The 20490-nt window shown below is 38.9% G+C and overlaps 1 protein-coding gene across 1 annotated transcript in view; it reads right to left on the minus strand.

Annotated features, from left to right (window-relative positions):
- Positions 1 to 13987: 13987 nt before the first annotated feature.
- The window catches only part of irak1bp1 (interleukin-1 receptor-associated kinase 1 binding protein 1), a 46822-nt gene continuing 40319 nt past the window's right edge, over positions 13988 to 20490 (minus strand). The window contains exon 4 of the mRNA XM_072250231.1: positions 13988 to 18565. Coding sequence (XP_072106332.1) covers positions 18295 to 18565 — 271 coding nt within the window. The 3' untranslated portion in view covers positions 13988 to 18294. The remainder of the gene's footprint in view (positions 18566 to 20490) is intronic.

Raw genomic sequence — 20490 nt, forward strand, 5'->3', positions numbered from 1 at the left:
ATATTTTTAAGATAATTTTTTCAATATGTATTTTCCTTTAGCAACATGGTCAGCTCATCAAAGATTTCTAGCTAATATGACACTGATGATCCGTATTACAGATGACCAACCCAGAAGAGTGGGAGGCAGAAGAATGGAAAATATAGGCTGGTTATTCTGACTTCAGTAGTTGGGAAGATGTTGGAGTCCATTACTAAGGATGAGATTTTAGTATACTTGGAGGCACATGATAAAATAGACCAAAGTCAGCATGGTTTCCTTAAGGGAAAGTCTTGCCTGACAAATCTGTTAGAATTCTTTGAGGAAATAACAGGCAGGATAGATGAAGGAGAGTGTGTGGATTTTGTTGTAAGAGTTGGTATTGGGACAGCTTCTTTTCACTTTATATGTCAATGATTTGGATGATGGAATTGAAGGCCTTGTGACCAAGTTTGCAGACAATACAAAGATAGGCACAAGGGTAGGTAGAGTTGAGGAAGCAGGGAAGAAGGACTTTAGCAGAATGAGCAAAGAAGTGGCAGATGGAAGTTTAAGGAAGTAAACAACAGGAATTCTGCAGATGCTGGAAATTCAAGCAACACACATCAAAGTTGCTGGTGAAATTTCAAACCTCTTACTAACTCTTCCTTCAGTTAGTCCTGACGAAGGGTCTCGGCCTGAAACGTCGACTGTACCTCTTCCTAGAGATGCTGCCTGGCCTGCTGCGTTCACCAGCTAGTTTAAGGAAGTGTATGGTCATGCACTTCGGTAGAAGGAGTAAAGGCGTACACCATTTTCTAAATGGAGGAAACTCAAAAATTAGAGGTGCAAAGGGTCTTGGAAGTACTCGTGCAGGATTCTCTAAAGGTTAAACTGCAGGTTGAGACAGTAGTAAGGAAGGGAAGTGCAATGGTAGAATTAATTTCAGGAGGACTAGAATATAAGAGCAAGGATGTGATGCCAAGGCTTTAAGAAGCATTAGTCAGACCACACTTGGAGTATTGTGAGCAGTTTTGGGCCTCTTATCAAAAAAAAAGATGTGCTGGCATCAGAGAGGGTCCAGAGGAGATTCATGATAATGATTCTGGGAATTAAAAGGTTAACGAATGAGGACCATTTGATGGATGTGGGCCTGTACTCACTGGAGTTTAGAAGAATGAGGGGGATCTCATTGTTACCAATCAAATATAGATATAGAGAGGATGTTTCTTATAGTGTGTGAGTCTAGGACCGGGGGCACAGCCTCAGAATGGAAGGATGTCCATTTAGAACAGAGATAAGAAGGAATTTCTTTAGCCAGAGGGTAGTGAATCTGTGAAATTAATTTCCACAGATAGCTGTGGAGGTTTTCGGTTAGTCAGGGCTTCAAAGTTTATGAGAAGGCAGAAGAGTGGGATTGAGAGGAATAGATCTGTCATGCTGGAATGGTGAAGCAAACTCAATGGGCTGAGTCACCAAATTATGCTTCTATATCTAATCTCTGTTATTTACTGACATTGGGGGTAAAAAAACAATTAGAAGGACAAGAGTAATGTGTACTGTACCTCTCCAGAAGGAAATCACTGAATGCTAATATTACATTGAGATTATTTGGTGCACTTAAATTATAAATAAATAATATTAAAACTTCCATTGTTATTAATAGGTAAATAGTAGTTGAGTTATGACAGTATGAAAATTATATGCCTCTTTTGATTTCTGGTTTATGATGAGGGAAGAGGATTTCCACTTTTAGCCACAGCTGCTATAGAGTGTGCAGGAATCAATCACAACCAACTACAGCACTGTTCCTGATCATTGTGCATTATACATGATCACCTGAAAGTTGGGCAGTTTGGCAGGATACTGCTCAGACAGGTAATGTTAGTGAAAATATTTGCACGTCCTGGGAAATCTTTGGACATTATCCTTGACCCCACCAACTGAATCTAATGATGTTGCCTATTTGACTTTGTGAAGAGCCATCAAAACCTGTGTTTTGTCCAGTGCAAAAAAGTAATCAAATTTTTCTTAGCAATATTATGGATTCAATTTATATTTTATAGATGCTATAGCTAAGAATCATTTGGGAATACTCTTCCCTGCAGGAAATCCAAAATTCAGCAGGATAAAAATGTCAACTTAATTAGTACTTTAGGCTTTGAATTCTATCCAGTCACCCATTAACCCATTCCTCGCCAGCTTTTGCTATCTCTATCCCCAAGATATCAATTACATTGGAATCTAGAAAATACAGGAACATAAAGGACCATATGCATCCTAGAGTCCAGTTAAATTAACATCTTTCTTTGGAAAACCTCAGGATATTATGAAGGATTTTGCAATAGAAAAATACAAGAAAAAAAAATTCAAGTTAGTTAGGCAAGGTCAGCATGGATTTGTGAAAGGGAAAACTAGCTAGGCCAATTTTTTTTTTGAAAGGTTAACATTTGCTGTGGGTAAGTTGAGGTACTGGAGGTTTGGAGGATTGTTAATGTTATTCCATTATTTAAGAAAGTCTGTAAGAATAAGCCAGGAAATTTAAGGCCAATAAGCCCGTGATCAGTCATGGGCAAGTTATTGGGAGGTATTCTAAGGCACCAGATTTGTAAACATTTGGATAGACAGGACTATTAGGGATAGCCAACATGGTTTTGTGCATGAAGGTTATGTCTAACCAAATTATAGTTTTTCACAAAAGTTACCAGGAAAGTTGATTAAGGCAAGGCAGTGGATGTTGTCTAGGTGAACCTTTGCAAGATTTTTGAAGACCCTGCGTGGGAGGTTGGTCAAGAAGGTTTAGTCACTTGGCATTCAGGATGAGGTAGTAAATTGTATCAGATATTGGCTGCATGGGAGAAGCCAGAGAGTGGTAATAGATTGTTGCCTCTCTGACTGGAGCCCTGTGACTAGTGGCATGCCACAGGAACTGCTGGTGGGTCTGTTGTTGCTTGTCATCTATTTCAACAAACTGTATGATAATGTACTAAACCGGATCAGCAAATCTGCATATGAGACAGAGACTGTGGTATCGTGGATAGTGAGGAAGATTATCAAAGCTTGCAGTAGGATCTGGACCAGATGGGACAAATGGATTGAGAAATAGAAGAAGAAACTTAATGCAGACAAGTGTGAGATGTTGCATTTTGGGAGGACAAATCAGGGTCAGAATTACAGTAATCAGTAGGGCATTGACGAGTGAGGTAGAAAAGAGGGATCTGACAATACAGATTCTTGAAAGTGGTATCACAGGTGGGTAGGGTCGTAAAGAGTTTTTGGCACATTGGCCCTCATAAATTGAAGTATTGACTACAGGAGTTGGGATGTTATGTTGAATTGCATAAGATGTTGGTGAGGCTTAATTTGTAGGATTGTGAACAGTTATAATCACCTACCTACAGGAAAGTTATCAATAATACAGAAAGAATGCAGAGAAAATTTGCAAGTATGTTGCCAGGACTTGAGGACCTGAGTTATAGGGAAAGGTTGAATAGATTGGGCCTTTGTTGCCTGGAGTATAGGGCAATGAGGGGAGATTTAATAGAGGTATACAAAATGATGAGGGGCAAAGATAGGGTAAATGCAAGCAGGCTTTATCCACTGAGGTTGAGTGAGACTAAAACTAGAGGTCATGGGTTAAGGATGAAAGGTGAAAAGTTTAAGGTAACATGAGGGAGATCTTTACTCAGAGGTTGTGCAACGAGCTGCCAGCAGACTTGGTGGATACGGGTTTGATTTCAACATTGAAGAGAAATTTGGATGGATACATGGATGGAAAGGGTATGAGGGACTATGAGCTGAGTGCAAGTCAATGGTTCTAGGCAGAGTAATAGTTTAACTCAGGCTATGTGGGCCAAAAGGTCTGTGACTCCAAAGAAGAATCAGTGGAGGTACTAAGATATCCAGAAGGTAGTTGGTGAGCTTTGGCATCAAAGGGTATTATGAAAAATAAAAACTTTCACAGAGTTGTTGAAAGATGATTGGCTGCTAACAGAGAACTTAACGGGCATAAATGGGCATTTGTGATTGGCAAGATGTTGACAAATGATTTGCCACAGGGATTAGGTGAGCCTCAACTTTTTGTGGTGTATATAAATGACTTGAAGTATGATTGCTAAATTTGCTGCTAACCAAATATTATCAGAATAAGTTACAAAGTGAATGCAGTAACACAATAAAATCAGTTAAACCAGTGGGCAAATTTGACAGAGTACAATATGAAAAAAATGGGAAATTCTATTTTTGAAGAAAAATGTGTAATAGAACTGTATTATCAAAATGATGGACAATTGTAGAGCGTTCAGTTGCGGGCGAGGGGGAGTCTGGGTGCATGATTTGCAAAAGGTTAATATTATAGACTAGATCCAGCAAGCAATTATGAAATCTAATGGGATGTAATTATTTATTGCTAGGGAAATTGAATACAAGAGCAGGGAGGTTGTGCTAAGTGAAATTACAACTGGAGTATTGTGTATAATGTTGGTTTCCTTATTAAAGGAAGGATTTTTACTTCTTTGAACCAGCTCAGAGCCCATTAGCTTGAACTGGTTGTCTTAAGAGGAAATGTTGAACATGCTGGGCATTTATTGGCTGGAATAAATTTGATTGAAACACACAAATTATAACAAAGGAATGTGCATGGAATCTAGAATTAAAGATCATTTATTAATAATAAGGGGCTGTCCAGTGATGATAAAAAATATTTCTAAGAATCATATCTTCAGAACTGGCTTCCTTAAAGGATAGTAGATTGGACTCCGAGTAGTTCTAAGGCGGGACATGACAGAGTCTGATAAGCAAGGGAGCAAAACATTATTGAATGCTACTTGCCTCACCTGGCTATCCCACTACCCACTATTTATGTAAATCAAGACAACCCTTAATAAAATAACATCTGATATCAGGTCCATTTGTTCTTTGGAAGTATTAAATTGTTTATCATGCTTTAATTTCCTTTAAGAATCTGGATATCTGAAAGGTTTTACTGACAATTATTTTCAATTTAAACAATTCAAGTCTCACTAACATCCCTTCATAGATCAGATATCTTGCCTTGCACACCTGTCAGAACCAGATTTCTTTGATTACAATTCTTACATATAGTTACTGTAGAGTTGCAGACAGGACTATATACAGTATTCCATATGTGGTTGTGTCAATACTTGTGCAGACTGACTCCCAAGACTTGTGCCCTATTTTCTTGTACATTGGTATTTTACTCAGAAACGATTTGTTAGTATACCTTTGTGTCTGTAATTGGAACCAAACAGTTCGAATTCCTGCTGTAGTTTTCTCAACAAGTTTGCTAAAATTAAAAGCCATTTTCTCTGTCTTCCCAAACTAGCCAGATAGCTTTGAATTTCGTTTCTTGCATTTATTGCGTATTTTCTTCATTTTAGTTAGTGTCATTTACAAATGTAGGAAATTTGGTTTGTCGGAAGGTCCAAATAATTTTTGGACAATTAACAGTGATCCCACTGGTGATTTCTCTACTATCCTACATTTTTATCTGACATTCTTTCCATAAGCATTGTAGGGAGAAAGGGAAATAAGTTTCTTATCATTACAATTGTATAATAATTGAAGATTGAGCACATTTGAAGTGATACCGTTGGACATTTTCTTACCAATACCTACTTGCGTTCTTGACAACTTCAAACACTTCTAAAAACCTGTTTCCTTAACCAGTACCCTTGATTATGTCCCCGAGTGTTAGAGAATTATTTGGTTCAGCTGTGCCTCACAAATTCTCTGGAACCAATCATTATTTTAAAGATTAGACATAAATTCAAATTGTTGTTATCTTGGCCCAGACAAATTCTCAGCTTTATGTTGTTTAGGCCTGTGATCTTTCCAGTCTACACAGATTAGAAAATGCATATCTGCTCAGATCAGATAAGTTTTATTTTTATCCTCCTTGACTTAGCACCGTTTTTGTGCAAGAAAGTGGATGTGTGATTTAGTTGTTCCTGCAAGTATTAGACTCACTTGGATGATGTGAGGTGTACAAGAAAACCATGGGTATAGTTGTCTTCTGGATATTTCCCCTCTCTGTAAGAAGATAACTGGCACCTGCCACCTCTCCTGTGTTTTCCTTTCAACAGAATATACCCAAGGTGAGCGATAAATAAATCAAGGGGTTTGAATCTACGTCTATTCCTATGCTTTTAAATTTTTTATAATTACACATTTTTACCAACATTTAGCAAGCTTCTCCCCCCATTTTTCTGTGTTTAGCATGCAAGTATTCCAGTATGATGCACTGAAATATAAGCTGTGTCAATTTGCATCTATAAAATATGCAATAATCATAATTCATTTATGATCAGTAAAACTGGTCTACATATTTGATGCACTGAGAAATATTCATTCTTCTTTCTAAATTGTCTTTGGAAGTGAACATTAGAATAGTTTATAATTTTAAAATGCATATATGCTGTACCATTCCTTTAAAATCAAGGATTTGGGCTCCAAATTATGTGCATTGCTAACTATTGCAATAACATTATTTTTTTTAAAAAATTCCTTCATGAATTCCTTTGAGTAAGGGAAATGTCAGAGCCATCTAATAGTATGTAATTTATTTCATGTTCAGTGAACTGTGCAAGATGGAATGATTCAAAATGTTATAGGGATGTGGTTGAATATTTGACAACTTTAATGCTGGGTTTAAATAATTTTTTCATGATGGAAATAAATGCTAAAATGAAGTCTCTGCTTTAATTATTGTCAATTGTTCTTAACAATTTCATTGTTCTTGGTTTTCTGAGAGTTGTGTTTCAGATTAGATCAGGCCACCACTTACTGAGGTAGCCATCAGAAACTTCAATAATTTTTTTTAAGAGCTTTACATAAATAATTATAATTATGGAGTTTTGGGTCAAGATTAATATGTAATTTTAATGCCAAGTTATTGAACGTGCAGTATATCATAAAAAATTAGAATATTGAAATATATCAGAATAAAAGTTGTCCAAACTACGTATGAAGCATAATTAATTGTCACGGATATTTCTTACCAGAAACTTTACAGTAATTACAAAGAAATGTAATTCCTATTGAGTATTCATTTTATTCATGATGTTATAGAATATTTTAAGAATTGGAGTTACCTGCAGTGAAGCTGCATAACCAGTCTTATCCTCAAAGTTGTTTCACAAGGGGAAAATATTTCTGTTGCTTTAAAATATTTTAAAAGGCCTAATAGCCTGAAGTAGTTGAGTATGGAAAATCCACCTGGACGGACCAGAATATGAGTGAATTTTGGCATGAGGAATAGCTTGACTATGTCAACCTTTGTGGTCGATGGAAGGGTTATTTTTCTCTTGTGTCCACTCCTCTTGGTTAAACCTCAGCAGAAACTGTATTGATGGTATCTGGCAGAACTCTCATATGTAATGCCTCTTATGTTCCAGATAGAATTGGCTTTGCATGCAAGAAGTGCATCTATTTGTAAAGAAAGAATTAAGACCCACAATGTCTGAACAAGAAAACCAGGTTAGGCAGCACCTGTGGTGATATGAACAGTTAACATTTCAGATCAATATTTTTTTTCATTCCAGAGAAAAGTTCTTACCAATGCTATACAGCATTTACAGATTGAAGAATGCTTACAAAAGGTTCAAAAACTAGATAATGATAGGAATCAAGAAGATTACAAGGCTAGTAGGAAGGAGTTTAAGAATGAAATTAGGAGAGACAGAAGGGGCCATGAGAAGGCCTTGGCAGACAGGATTAAAGAAAACCCCAAGGCATTCTACAGGTGTGTGAAGAGCAAGAGGATAAGATGTGAGAGCATAGGACCAATCAAGTGTGACAGTGGAAAAGTGTGTATGGAACCGGAGGAAAGAGTGGAGGTACTTAATGAATACTTTGCTTCAGTATTCACTACGGAAAAGCATCTTGGTGATTGTAGGGATGACTTGCAGTGGACTGAAAAGCTTGAGAATGTAGATATTAAGAAAGAGGATGTGCTGGAGCTTTTGGAAAACATCAAGTTGGATAAGTCACTGGAATCAGACGGGATGTACCCCAGGCTACTGTGAGAAGCGAGGGAGGAGATTGCTGAGCCTCTGGCAATGATCTTTGCATCATCAGTGAGGACGGGAGAGGTTCCGGAGGATTGGAGGGTTGCGGATGTTGTTCCCTTATTCAAGAAAGGGAATAGGGATAGCCCAAGAAATTGTGGGCCAGTGAGTCTTATTTCAGTGGTTGGTAAGTTGATGGAGAAGATCCTGAGAGGCAGGATTTATGATCATTTGGAGAGGCATACTATGACTAGGAATAGTCAGCATGGCTTTGTCAAAGGCGGGCCGTGCCTTATGAACCTGATTGAATTTATTGAGAATGTGACTAAACACATTGATGAAGGTAGAGCAGTAGATGTTGTGTGTATGGATTTTAGCAAGGCATTTGATAAGGTACCCCATGCAAGGTTTATTGAGGAAAGTAAGGAGGCATGGGATCCAAGGGAACATTGCTTTGTGGATCCAGAACTGGCTTGCCCACAGAAGGCAAAGAGTGGTTGTAGACATGTCATATTCTGCATAGAGGCTGGTGACCAGTGGTGTGGCTCAGGGATCTGTTCTGGGACCCCTACTCTTTGTGATTTTTACAAATGACCTGGATGAGGAAGTGGAGGGCTGGGTTAGTAAATTTGCTGATGATACAGAGGTTGGAGATGGTGTGGAGGGCTGTCAGAAGTTACAGTGGGACATTGATCGAATGCAAAACTAGGCTGAGAAGTGGCAGATGGAGATCAACCCAGATAAGTGTGAGGTGGTTCATTTTGATAGATCAAATATGATGACAGAATATAGTATTAATGGTAAGACTCTTGGCAGTGTGGAGGGTCAGAGGGATCTTGGGGTCCGAGTCCATAGGACACTCAAAGCTACTACGCAGGTTGACTCTGTGGTTAAGAAAGCATATGGTGCTTTGGCCTTCATCAATCGTGGGATTGAGTTTAAGAGCCGAGAGGTAATGTTGCAGCTATATAGGACCCTGGTCAGACCCCACTTGGAGTACTGTGCTCAGTTCTGGTCGCCTCACTATAGGAAGGACATGGAAAGCATAGAAAGGGTGCAGAGGAAATTTACAAGGATGTTTCCTGGATTGGGGAGCATGCCTTGGGAGAATAGGTTGAGTGAACTCAGCCTTTTCTCCTTGGAGTGACAGAGGATGAGAGGTGACTTGATAGAGGTGTATAAGATAATGAGAGGCATTGATCATGTGGATAGTCAGAGGCTTTTCCCCAGGGCTGAAATGGCTAGCACAAGAGGGCATAGTTTTAAGGTGCTTGGAAGTAGGTACAAAGGAGATGTCAGGGGTAAGTTTTTTACGCAGAGAGTGATGAGTGCATGGAATGGGCTGTCGGCGGCGGAGGATGCGGAAACGATAGGGTCTTTTAAGAGACTCCTGGATGGGTACATGGAGTTTAGAAAAATAGAGGGCTATGGGTAAAGCCTAGGTAGTTCAAAGATAGGGACATGTTCAGCACAGCTTTGTGGGCCAGAGGGCCTGTATTGTGGTGTATGTTTTCTATGTTTCTGTGTATTTAGTTTTATAGCACAAGGGTACAACAGCAGAACATTGTTGAATTAAAATGTCCCTGTTATTTTAATTTCTCTCAGCAATGTTTTGATTTCATGTGGAGTGAATCAAATCCACTTAATGGTATCAGTGACAACAGGGACCTTAAGGGAATGTTGAGACATATGACCACTTCACCCTACTTGCTGAAGATGGATGTATCTTTGTCCTTTGTACTCATGTTCTCACTGAGGATGAATGTTCAAGAAACCTCTTCCATCTGTTATTCATCATTATGAGAGCTATAGTACCATTATATGACCTGTGTGTATTGCACCACTATGACTTAACTATATTGGCACCTACAGTCTAGACAGTTCATAATCATTGAACATAGGTTGGCCTTCTGTCATTATACTGATAGAGTGAAGGACATGCCAGGCTCCAAGACTGCAGTGGAATACATACAGCTACTGAATATGACTAATTGTGACTTCATTAGACCCAGCTGAGCTATTAGATGGTGTAAATGATACGGACTGCTACTTCTACTAATTTCATCATGAGCAGATAGATCTGCACAGAGAGCTGGTAAAGAAAGGATAAGAATAGTTTTTTTTTCCTTCCTATCCTCATGCCACCAGCTGTATACCCATTCACACTTGCAGTGTTTTCTGTGCTTAGTTATGAGAAATAATAACTCCAGCTTTTAAGATATATAATTGTGAGCCAAGAAGTATATCATGTAATGGTCTGTGGAAGCAAATTATGGATTAAGAATTACAATGCATCTGATGAGAGACTCTGTGGGGACATGGACTTAGCTGGTTATGCCAATTTGCATAATATATAATAAAACAGATCTGATTTGCATAATTATAATGACATTCAGAAACAAGCATCCCAGTGGAAAACTTTTAGTAGTGACCCTAGAAACTTAGAAGAGCATTGCAATCTTTGTGTAAATCTACTGAGAAATAATAGACCCAGATTCAAGACTGTTTCCATGGCATCAAGGGCCTTAGAACAAGAAGCTAATGACATAAGACATTAACTTTGTGACAATTTACTGGAAGCACTGATGTACACACTGCATAAGTAAATGCAGGTAATGGAGATAGTGTGATGGAGCATGATATAAGAGACAGGCTCTTGAGGTATATTGTACTCGGAGATGATGGGCCAGCTCTGTGTCATCACCATGGCAATAAATGCCTTAGTTGAGCAAAGGAATACTTTGGACATAGAACCACCAAATCATCACAAGAAGCAGGGGTCTATTAGACTCATGAATATCACACAGGGATTTTACTGATCTAGGGCTGTTCAAGAAGTGACATATGAATGGTTTTAAACTGTTAAAGTTGCTATACCTTATCTCTTGGCATGTATCCTATGATTTGTATAATCGCAAGTGCAAGTTAAAGTGATGTGAATGTGCCTCTCCTGAGGTGAAAGATTAATGGAAAAAAAAAAGCACTTTCTGTTTGACCTGAGCATGAATTTTATGGTGATTATGTTGCTCCACAATATTTTGCATTGTTGGCAAGAACTGCTCATTGAGTGGATACGTAGTGAACCTGGAGCTCATTTGGGTGAGAACAATTCAAATACCACATATAAATTTGAATTAAATTGACTGGGAGATTTATGGGAGCATCCATGAAGTGAAACATACTAGTACTGACCTGGGTCTGAAGATAAGCATACAGGTTATAGAAGAGTGCCATGGCCATAAAGACTGAGTCCTGGATTTTTGGACAAAGGATCATTGTGGTGTTTGGTGAAAAGGAACAAAAGTATATTGAATAAAATAAATATTGGTGCGTCCCAGGCTGTCATAGTAGATACTAGGAGGATTGTGGGTCAAACAGTACAAAGTAAGACAGAAGGGAAGAGTTTTCTTAATAGGGCAATAATAACATACTCAGATATGAAGATCGCATGGATGAACTACAACAGTTGTTCATCCCAGTTTGGCAAAAGAATAAATCAAGGAAGGTAGTGCACCCATGGCTGACAAGGGAAATTAGGGATAGTATCAATTCCAAAGAAGAAGCATACAAATTAGCCAGAAAAAGTGGCTCACCTGAGGACTGGGAGAAATTCAGAGTTCAGCAGAGGAGGACAAAGGGCTTAATTAGGAAGGGGAAAAAAGATTATGAGAGAAAACTGTCAAGGAACATAAAGACTGACTGTAAAAGCTTTTATAGATATGTGAAAAGGATTGGTTCAGACAAATGTTGGTCCCCTACAGACAGAAACAGGTGAATTGATTATGGGGAGCAAGGACATGGCAGACCAATTGAATAATTACTTTGGTTCTGTCTTCACTAAGGAGGACATAAATAATCTTCCGGAAATAGTAGGGGACAGAGGGTCCAGTGAGATTGAGGAACTGAGGGAAATACATGTTAGTAGGGAAGTGGTGTTAGGTAAATTGAAGGGATTAAAGGCAGATAAATCCCCAGGGCCAGATGGTCTGCATCCCAGAGTGCATAAGGAAGTAGCCCAAGAAATAGTGGATGCATTAGTGATAATTTTTCAAAACTTTTTAGATTCTGGACCAGTTCCTGAGGATTGGAGGGTGGCTAATGTAACCCCACTTTTTAAAAAAGGAGGGAGAGAGAAACCAGGGAATTATAGACTGGTTAGCCTAACATCGGTGGTGGGGAAACTGCTACAGTCAGTTATCAAAGATGTGATAACAGCACATTTGGAAAGCGGTGAAATCATTGGACCAAGTCAGCATGGATTTGTGAAAGGAAAATCATGTCTGACGAATCTCATAGAATTTTTTGAGGATGTAACTAGTAGAGTGGATAGGGGAGAACCAGTGGATGTGGTATATTTAGATTTTCAAAAGGCTTTTGACAAGGTCCCACACAGGAGATTAGTGTGCAAACTTAAAGCACACAGTATTGGGGGTAAGGTATTGATGTGGATAGAGAATTGGTTGGCAGACAGGAAGCAAAGAGTGGGAATAAACGGGACCTTTTCAGAATGGCAGGCGGTGACTAGTGGGGTACCGCAAGGCTCAGTGCTGGGACCCCAGTTGTTTACAATATATATTAATGACTTGGATGAGGGAATTAAATGCAGCATCTCCAAGTTTGCGGATGACACGAAGCTGGGGGGCAGTGTTAGCTGTGAGGAGGATGCTAAGAGGATGCAGGGTGACTTGGATAGGTTAGGTGAGTGGGCAAATTCATGGCAGATGCAATTTAATGTAGATAAATGTGAAGTTATCCACTTTGGTGGCAAAAATAGGAAAACAGATTATTATCTGAATGGTAGCCGATTAGGAAAAGGGGAGGTGCAACAAGACCTGGGTGTCATTATACACCAGTCATTGAAAGTGGGCATGCAGGTACAGCAGGCGGTGAAAAAGGCGAATGGTATGCTGACATTTATAGCAAGAGGATTCGAGTACAGGAGCAGGGAGGTACTACTGCAGTTGTACAAGGCCTTGGTGAGACCACACCTGGAGTATTGTATGCAGTTTTGGTCCCCTAATCTGAGGAAAGACATCCTTGCCATAGATGGAGTACAAAGAAGGTTCACCAGATTGATTCCTGGGATGGCAGGACTTTCATATGATGAAAGACTGGATGAACTAGGCTTATACTCGTTGGAATTTAGAAGATTGAGGGGAGGATCTGATTGAAACGTATAAAATCCTAAAGGGATTGGACAGGCTAGATGCAGGAAGATTGTTCCCGATGTTGGGGAAGTCCAGAACGAGGGGTCACAGTTTGAGGATAAGGGGAAGCCTTTTAGGACACAGATTAGGAAACACTTCTTCACACAGAGAGTGGTGAATCTGTGGAATTCTCTGCCACAGGAAACAGGTGAGGCCAGTTCATTGGCTATATTTAAGAGGGAGTTAGATATGGCCCTTGTGGCTAAAGGGATCGGGGGTATGGAGCGAAGGCTGGTGCAGGTTTCTGAGTTGGATGATCAGCCAAGATCATACTGAATGGCGGTGCAGGCTGGAAGGGCCAAATGGCCTACTCCTGCACCTATTTTCTGTGTTTCTATGACAAAACCTACAATAGCAAAAATGGAACACTTCAGAGATGCTCTTCAGTAGCAATCTAAGAACCTATCTTCAATAGGGATGGCTACTGCGATTATCATAAGGGTGAAGGAAACCGGGGCCTCTTCTCCACTATATTCCAGAGAAAAGCACGATGACTCCCCAGTGGGGACAAGAGTAACAACAGTCTAATATTACAGGATAAGAATAAACAGATTATAAAACAAACCCCCTTTAATCTGTGAGGGGAAGCAGTATCTTTATAAGGAAATAACTACCTTGAAACAATATTGTTGGAAACCTGAAGCTAGAAGAAATTTTGGACAAGTTATTTGTGCATAAGCATGGGAATGACATCCAGACTTTCACTGTCTGTATGCCCCTGGCCTGCTTCCAAGGTCCAGGATCCCAAGCATGGATGCCAATTAGGAAAGCCCAGTAGAATGTATGCACAGAGACAGAGTGATTGAATGAATTATTTTGTGACAGGTTCAATGGACAATGAAATTAGTTTCTTTTGTGGAAATACATCTGAACAATTTCCTGATTAATTTTATGGAAGCACATCTTCAAAAATATCTCTGCTTTGTCTTCAGTATCAGTTATTGTTACATTGAAAGCTGGAAGTCTGTTGTTGTAAGTGTTTAATTCTGTACATTTTATTGTTCCATTAAGGTGAAACAATTAGCATAATGCTATTATAGCACCAATGATATTTGATCAGGGTTCAATTCCTGCTGCTGCCTGTAAGAAGTCTGTACACTCTCCGTGACCAAACAGGTTTCCTCCTACATTCCAAAGACTTACAGATAGAGTTAGCAAGTTGCGAGCATGCTGTGATGGCACCAGAAATGTGGTGAGACCTGCAGGCTGCACAACACAATTCTCTACGACTTGATTTGTTGCCTGCGACACATTTCACTGTATGCTTCGATCTACATGTGACAAATAAAGCTAATCTTAATCTATCTTCTCATATTCCCATTTCCTGTTTTTGGTTTTAATTGACTGAAATGTTCTGAATGTTTTCTAGACTCCTACCCTCAGATGTTCCCTACAGTCAGTTTTAACATTTGAACTCCAAACCGATCAGACAGAAGGGGTGTGGTTTGCTTAGTATAAGTTGGTATACAGCCTTGGAAAGAATTTTGCACTAGAGACAAAGTTTTAATAGCATCACAACCATCTTTTAATCAAAAAATTATTGCCAGTAAGAACTAGCTTTTTTTCTGGAATGGCTATTCTTATACAGAAGTTTGTTGGTAAGATGGAACCATAATCAACATAATAAAATATATGGTTTTAAGCGTACTTTGATTTTGGATTCTTAGGGCAACTGAATACCTACAGTACTATGCAAAAGTTTTGGGCATGCTAGGTTTTTTTAAAATAAATTTTGTTTTAAATATTTTTGTCTTCTGCCTTAACTTGTCAGTAGAAAAGAGCAAATTTTAGATATCCAAACATTCATTTTCCAAAAAAATTGAAAGTTAAAAGACATTTTTGTATTTTGTTAAAGAAAGTAACATATTAAATATTAGACTACTTTTCAAATAAAAACTTGATTACTTTTGTAGGTATAAAGCCCAGTGAATGATTAAACAAAGATAACAAACAGGATCCAAATGATCAATCACATTAGTTGAATGAACTAAACTGATTAACTGAAACAAAAATAGGTGTAGAAGGAATCAAACTGGACAAAGGACAACTAAACTAAAAGATGAATATGTGATAGATGTGATAGTTCAACCTTCAAATCATCAATTCTTAGACCATGGCATGAATGATCTTAGCAACAAGACAAAGTGGTCATCCTGTATCAGCAAGTCTCTCCGAAGCAGAAATTTCATGATAGACAGGAATTTCAAGATGTCCTGTCCAAGCTCTTCTAAAGGAGCACGAAGAAATGAGCAAGGTTGATGAACAGAAACACAGTAGTTAGCCACAGAAACTGAGTACAGCAGACAAGAGATACATCTAACTGACTTCCCTTCTAAATTGCAAGAAGTCCCGCATTGCTATCAGCTCTGAACTCATAGAAACCACTGGAACCCAAGTACAGCACACCCCTTCACAGTCTGGAGAAGTCTTGTCAGAAGTCTTCTTGGAAGAGTTGCTGCCAAGAAGTCATTCCTCTGAAGTGGAAACAAAGCCAAGAGACTCAACTACACACAAAAATACAAATGCAAGTGTTCTGGACTGACTAGTCAAAATTTGAAATTTGGCAGGAGAGCACTATATGGCTGAATGACTGTAGCCAACAGTAAAGCACGGCAGAGGTTCCCTGCAGGTTTAGGGCTGTATTTCTGAAAATGGAGTTGGTGATCTTGCAGAATTAATGGAATCCTCACTGCTGAGAAGTGCAAGCATATTCTCAGGCATCACACAATACCATCAGGAAGGCATCTAAATGGTCTCAACATCATTCTGCAGCAGGACAATGACCCCAAACACACGGTCAAGGTCATAAAGAACTATCTTCAGCAAAAAGAACAGTAAGTTCTGTAACAAATGGTATAATATCAACATCATCAAGGCTGTCTGTAATTACCTGCTGAGACAGAAGCAAGCAAGACAGCCAAATTCTGCAGAAGCACTGTGGTAAGTTTTCCATGATGTGTGGAACAACCTACCAGTCAATTTTCTATAAAACTGCATGACAGTGTACCCAAGAATTGACGCAGTTTTAGAGGCAAAGGGTGGTTACATCACACCAAATATTGATTTGATTTCATTTTTTAGAGTTCACTGCTCTTTATAGTAATTTTTTTGATATGTAGAAACTATTTTAAATTCTTCAAAGGATTTTTGCTTTACAGGTTTTATTTTACATGTGCTTAACACTTTTGCATAGTACTGCAAGTCTACAAAGTGTTAGGGTACAAATTTATTGTGATGATCATACTTGTACTCCTATTGCTGAAACTCCATTGTGATTAAGTGCAGAGAGGTTCATCTCTGTTCACTGACATTTGCGTATCATAGAAGGGAGGTTAGGATTAGAACTTGGTAGTCTATTACTAAAGCTCATGCTTAGTAGAGAAAAAGATAGACAAACGACACAACATCAGTGCAGGTTCTGTTGTTGTTTGTCATCTATATCAACAATCTGCATGATAATGTAGTAAACTGGATCAGCCGGAAGTTCCAGGAGTCCCCTGCATATTAATAGTGGCTCCCTGATGCCCGCAAATTATATATAGTATCACGGAAATCAATTTTTTTGAGAGCAAGAGAGAGAGTGTGCGAGCGACAGTGAGAGCAAGCGAGCGAGAGTGCAAGTGAGAGCAAGCGAGAGCGCTTGACAGCACACGGGCGAACATGAGAGACAGTGCGCGCGCCATGGCAGAGTGTTCCAAAGAAAATATAAAACGTACATTACCCCAGACTACACTAAAGTGTACCCCTGCCTAATAGGGGTCAAAATAATGACAGTGTTGCTCGCTGCACTGTTTGCAACAGTGACTTTTCTATTGCCCATGGTGGGTTAAGACTGTAAAAGACACGTTGAGGTGAGTTTAACAGGTGTCATTCGTTCATTAGCATAGCTAATGTTATTTAAACTAGCTGGCCAGCTGCTAAGGAACTACTCTATTGCAGATATCCCACCTCCCCTGGGAGTCTCCCACAAATTGATGGTGCTACCTCCCTGAAATGAGTTTTTGCAGGGTGGGATGTCTGATACCAAGATTGGGGGTGTAGCTGATAGTGAAAAAGGCTATCAAGGCTTGCAGTGGGATTTGGAAGAGCTGAAAAATATGGGTTGACAAGAGGCAGATGGAATTTAATGCAGAAAAGTGTGAGGTGTTGCATTTGGGAGGACAAACCAGGGTAGGGCTTGCACAGTGAGTGGTAGGGCACTACAAAGTGTGGTAGAACAGAAGATCTGGGAATACAGGCCCATCCTTCCTTGAAAGTGGCATTACAGGTAGATAGGCTTGTAAAGACAGACTAGAACTAGAGATCATGAGTTAACAGAGAAAGTTAAAATATTTAAGGGGAACATGAAGGGGAACTTCTTCACTCAGAGGGTGGTTTGAGGTGTGGAATAAGCTGCCAGTGGAAGTGGTGGATGCGGGTTCGATTACAACATTTCAGATAAGTTTGGATAAGTATGTGGATTTGAGGGGTATGGAAGGCTATGGTTCAGGTGCAGGTTGATGGGACTCGGCAGATTAATAGTTCATAAACACAAAATAATCTGCAGATGCTGTGATCAAAGCAACACTTTCAGTACACTGGATGAACTCAGCAGCTCAGGCAGCGTCAATTAGAAACGATGAGTCGACGTTTTGGGCTGGAACCCTTCGGCAGGACTGAAGAATGAAAGATGGGGAAGGATTTGAAGAATGCTTGTAGCTTCAGTTGAAAGTCCAGTAATTTGAAAGACAAAGGGGTGGGGGAGGGGAAGCATTGATGTCATAGCCCTTGAAAACAATGGGTAGTGGAAGAAGGAGGTGGAACCATGAGGGATATATATATATATATATATATATATATATATATAATATAAATTGTCTTATAGATTCCTTTTACAAAAGTTGTTCTTTTTTGTTCCTCACAGTCCTTGATGCTGATTGCAATCAGTTCCACACTGGTTCATTAGTAATAAGTGCTGCAATGCAAAAGCTCAATGCACCTATTTTACTTGCTTCAAGGACAAAAATATACAGTATTTAAACTAAAAAAACTCCAAACTACAGTCACAATATTGCTGTCCCAAATATGCATTAAAAACTTAATTGTTTCCTTAAAAGCACAACTTAATTATTCCTTTTGCAATTGTCCTTTGATTTAAGTTCAAAAGTCACAAACACTTTGGAATAAACAGTCACAAATGCATTGTTAATCTGCTGCTGCATTGTCAATGGCCTTGTGTTATCAGGAGTTAGTGGTTCAGAAGCACCACCTTCACTCTCTTTGGTTTCTTCTTCCCGAATGATCAAAGGTCTGCCCAGGGACTGGCCAAGCAAACGGCACACTTCAAAAGCTTTACGGCGAGAATTTGCAACAGCTCGAAGACATGCCTGCCGTCTGTAAAACAAAAGTAGATCTGATACAATTTTATGCTATGTACCTTTATAAGAAATTGAAAATGGACATCTTAGATTTTAACTTCCTGGTGGAAATGAGCCACAGAGATAATCACCTAATCCTTTTTTGTCCCTGTCAGGTTGATTGCTCTTTTAAATTGCCAAGGATTTATCACAAGCTAGTAAGGTCCTCTTTAAATATGCTCTGATGATATCATCAAGTCTCTGTAACCGAAGGCCCAAGTTAGAGCAGTGATTCCTCTGCAAGGCAAAACTGCCAGAATCAGCAGCCTGTATAAATCAGGCCAGGGAAGAAGAGGAGTTTATTTTTTTTTAGAAAAAAAGTAGGAAACCCTAGGTTTCATCTGCCTTCCCTTCCAAGATCCTGAATAGATTGAACTAGTACCTAACATCTGCTGTCAGCAGAAAGTTCTGCTTTGTTCTTGTCTGCCAGAGACTGGTGCAGGATGTGGAAATTCCAGTTGCTTGCTTTGGCCTTCAATATAATGATCTCACCCTTAAAATAATTGCACAAGTATGCAGTTTAATAAAAGTCTCTACAAATCTTTCACCAAAAATATAAATAGCCACTTCATCAGTTATCTGACAGGTATTGAGAGTTCTGGATGACAATTCTCCCAGTGGTCAATTACAGTTTTATATACTCTTTAAAAATCACACCATGCTCATTATTCATAGTTAAAGAATTCCTGCATGCATGATAAAAATAACTGAATTAAAAATTACTTTTTCAAGCAGAAAACGAGTAGCTTCATCTCTGCTCCTCTCTAAAATTACAAGGCACATTGACCCTTTTGCACACACACCTATACCTATCATTGACTGCAATATGACCTTACAAATAACACTTGAAAATGACATTTCACACATGAAAAAAAAGAAAACTGGTACATCAGAGATAGCAAGCTCTCAAGACCTTCCTTAATAGAATGGGGACACAATTTATACATTATACCTCTTTTAAAAAATTGCAACTTCCTCAGCAGAATTAACTGAATTTATTGCTGGCCAATGAATCATGTTGTGATCCAGAAAGTAGCAAATTTTGATGCATAGTGGCCATGTATTGTAGGCATGTCGAGGTGCATGAGAAAGTAACGAATATATCCAGTACATCATAACTAAAACTTAAAAATTTGAGACTGTGACAGTTGTACTAGTTAGGAAAACTGCAGAGATGGAATTTCCTCATTAATGGAATTAGTGATCTACCAAAGATGAATAAAAGACAGGAATAAGTGAAGGAAAGTGGTGAACACTGAATGAACAGAGTTAGAGATACAATGGAATTTGATAAACCAAAAGGGATTTAAGAGAAGCACTAAACCTAATGGGAAGGTAAACGGAAGCATAGTACAGTATTTAATTGTAAAAAAAACAGAAGGAAATTTAAAATACTACACAACTACTTGGGATGGATTGAATAAAAATAACTTGGCAGCAAATGCAAATTACAGAAATAAAAATACCACAATTTAGAATATAAAGGGGATCATGATGATTGTGTTAATTAGAAGGGTCCCTAGCCCAGATGTATTAATTCACATTTGAAATACCAATAGAAGGGATAGCAAAGCTATTATGCACACTTTAAAATAAATTATTAAATAATGTCAGAAGACAAATATGTAACCAATATAACAGATAAGGAAGTAGTCAGGCATGTTAAGGGACAATATACTTTTCATCTGAACACTTGATGGTAGGAAATATAAAATAATTCCCAGTAAAAAAAAATCTCCACAGACACCCCCAGATTTTTGTAGTCAACAGTATATTTACTTTGTTTGAATCTTCTGTTACTTGCTGCTCTAGCCATAGTGCCAAAGCTCCTGCTCAGCTGAAGGACCTGGGCAGGAATCACACCACTTAGGAGGGGGAGGAAGAGCAGTCCCAATAAGCCTT

The sequence above is a fragment of the Mobula birostris genome, chromosome 2 (assembly GCF_030028105.1).
Source record: "Mobula birostris isolate sMobBir1 chromosome 2, sMobBir1.hap1, whole genome shotgun sequence".
Classification (NCBI taxonomy): domain Eukaryota; kingdom Metazoa; phylum Chordata; class Chondrichthyes; order Myliobatiformes; family Myliobatidae; genus Mobula; species Mobula birostris.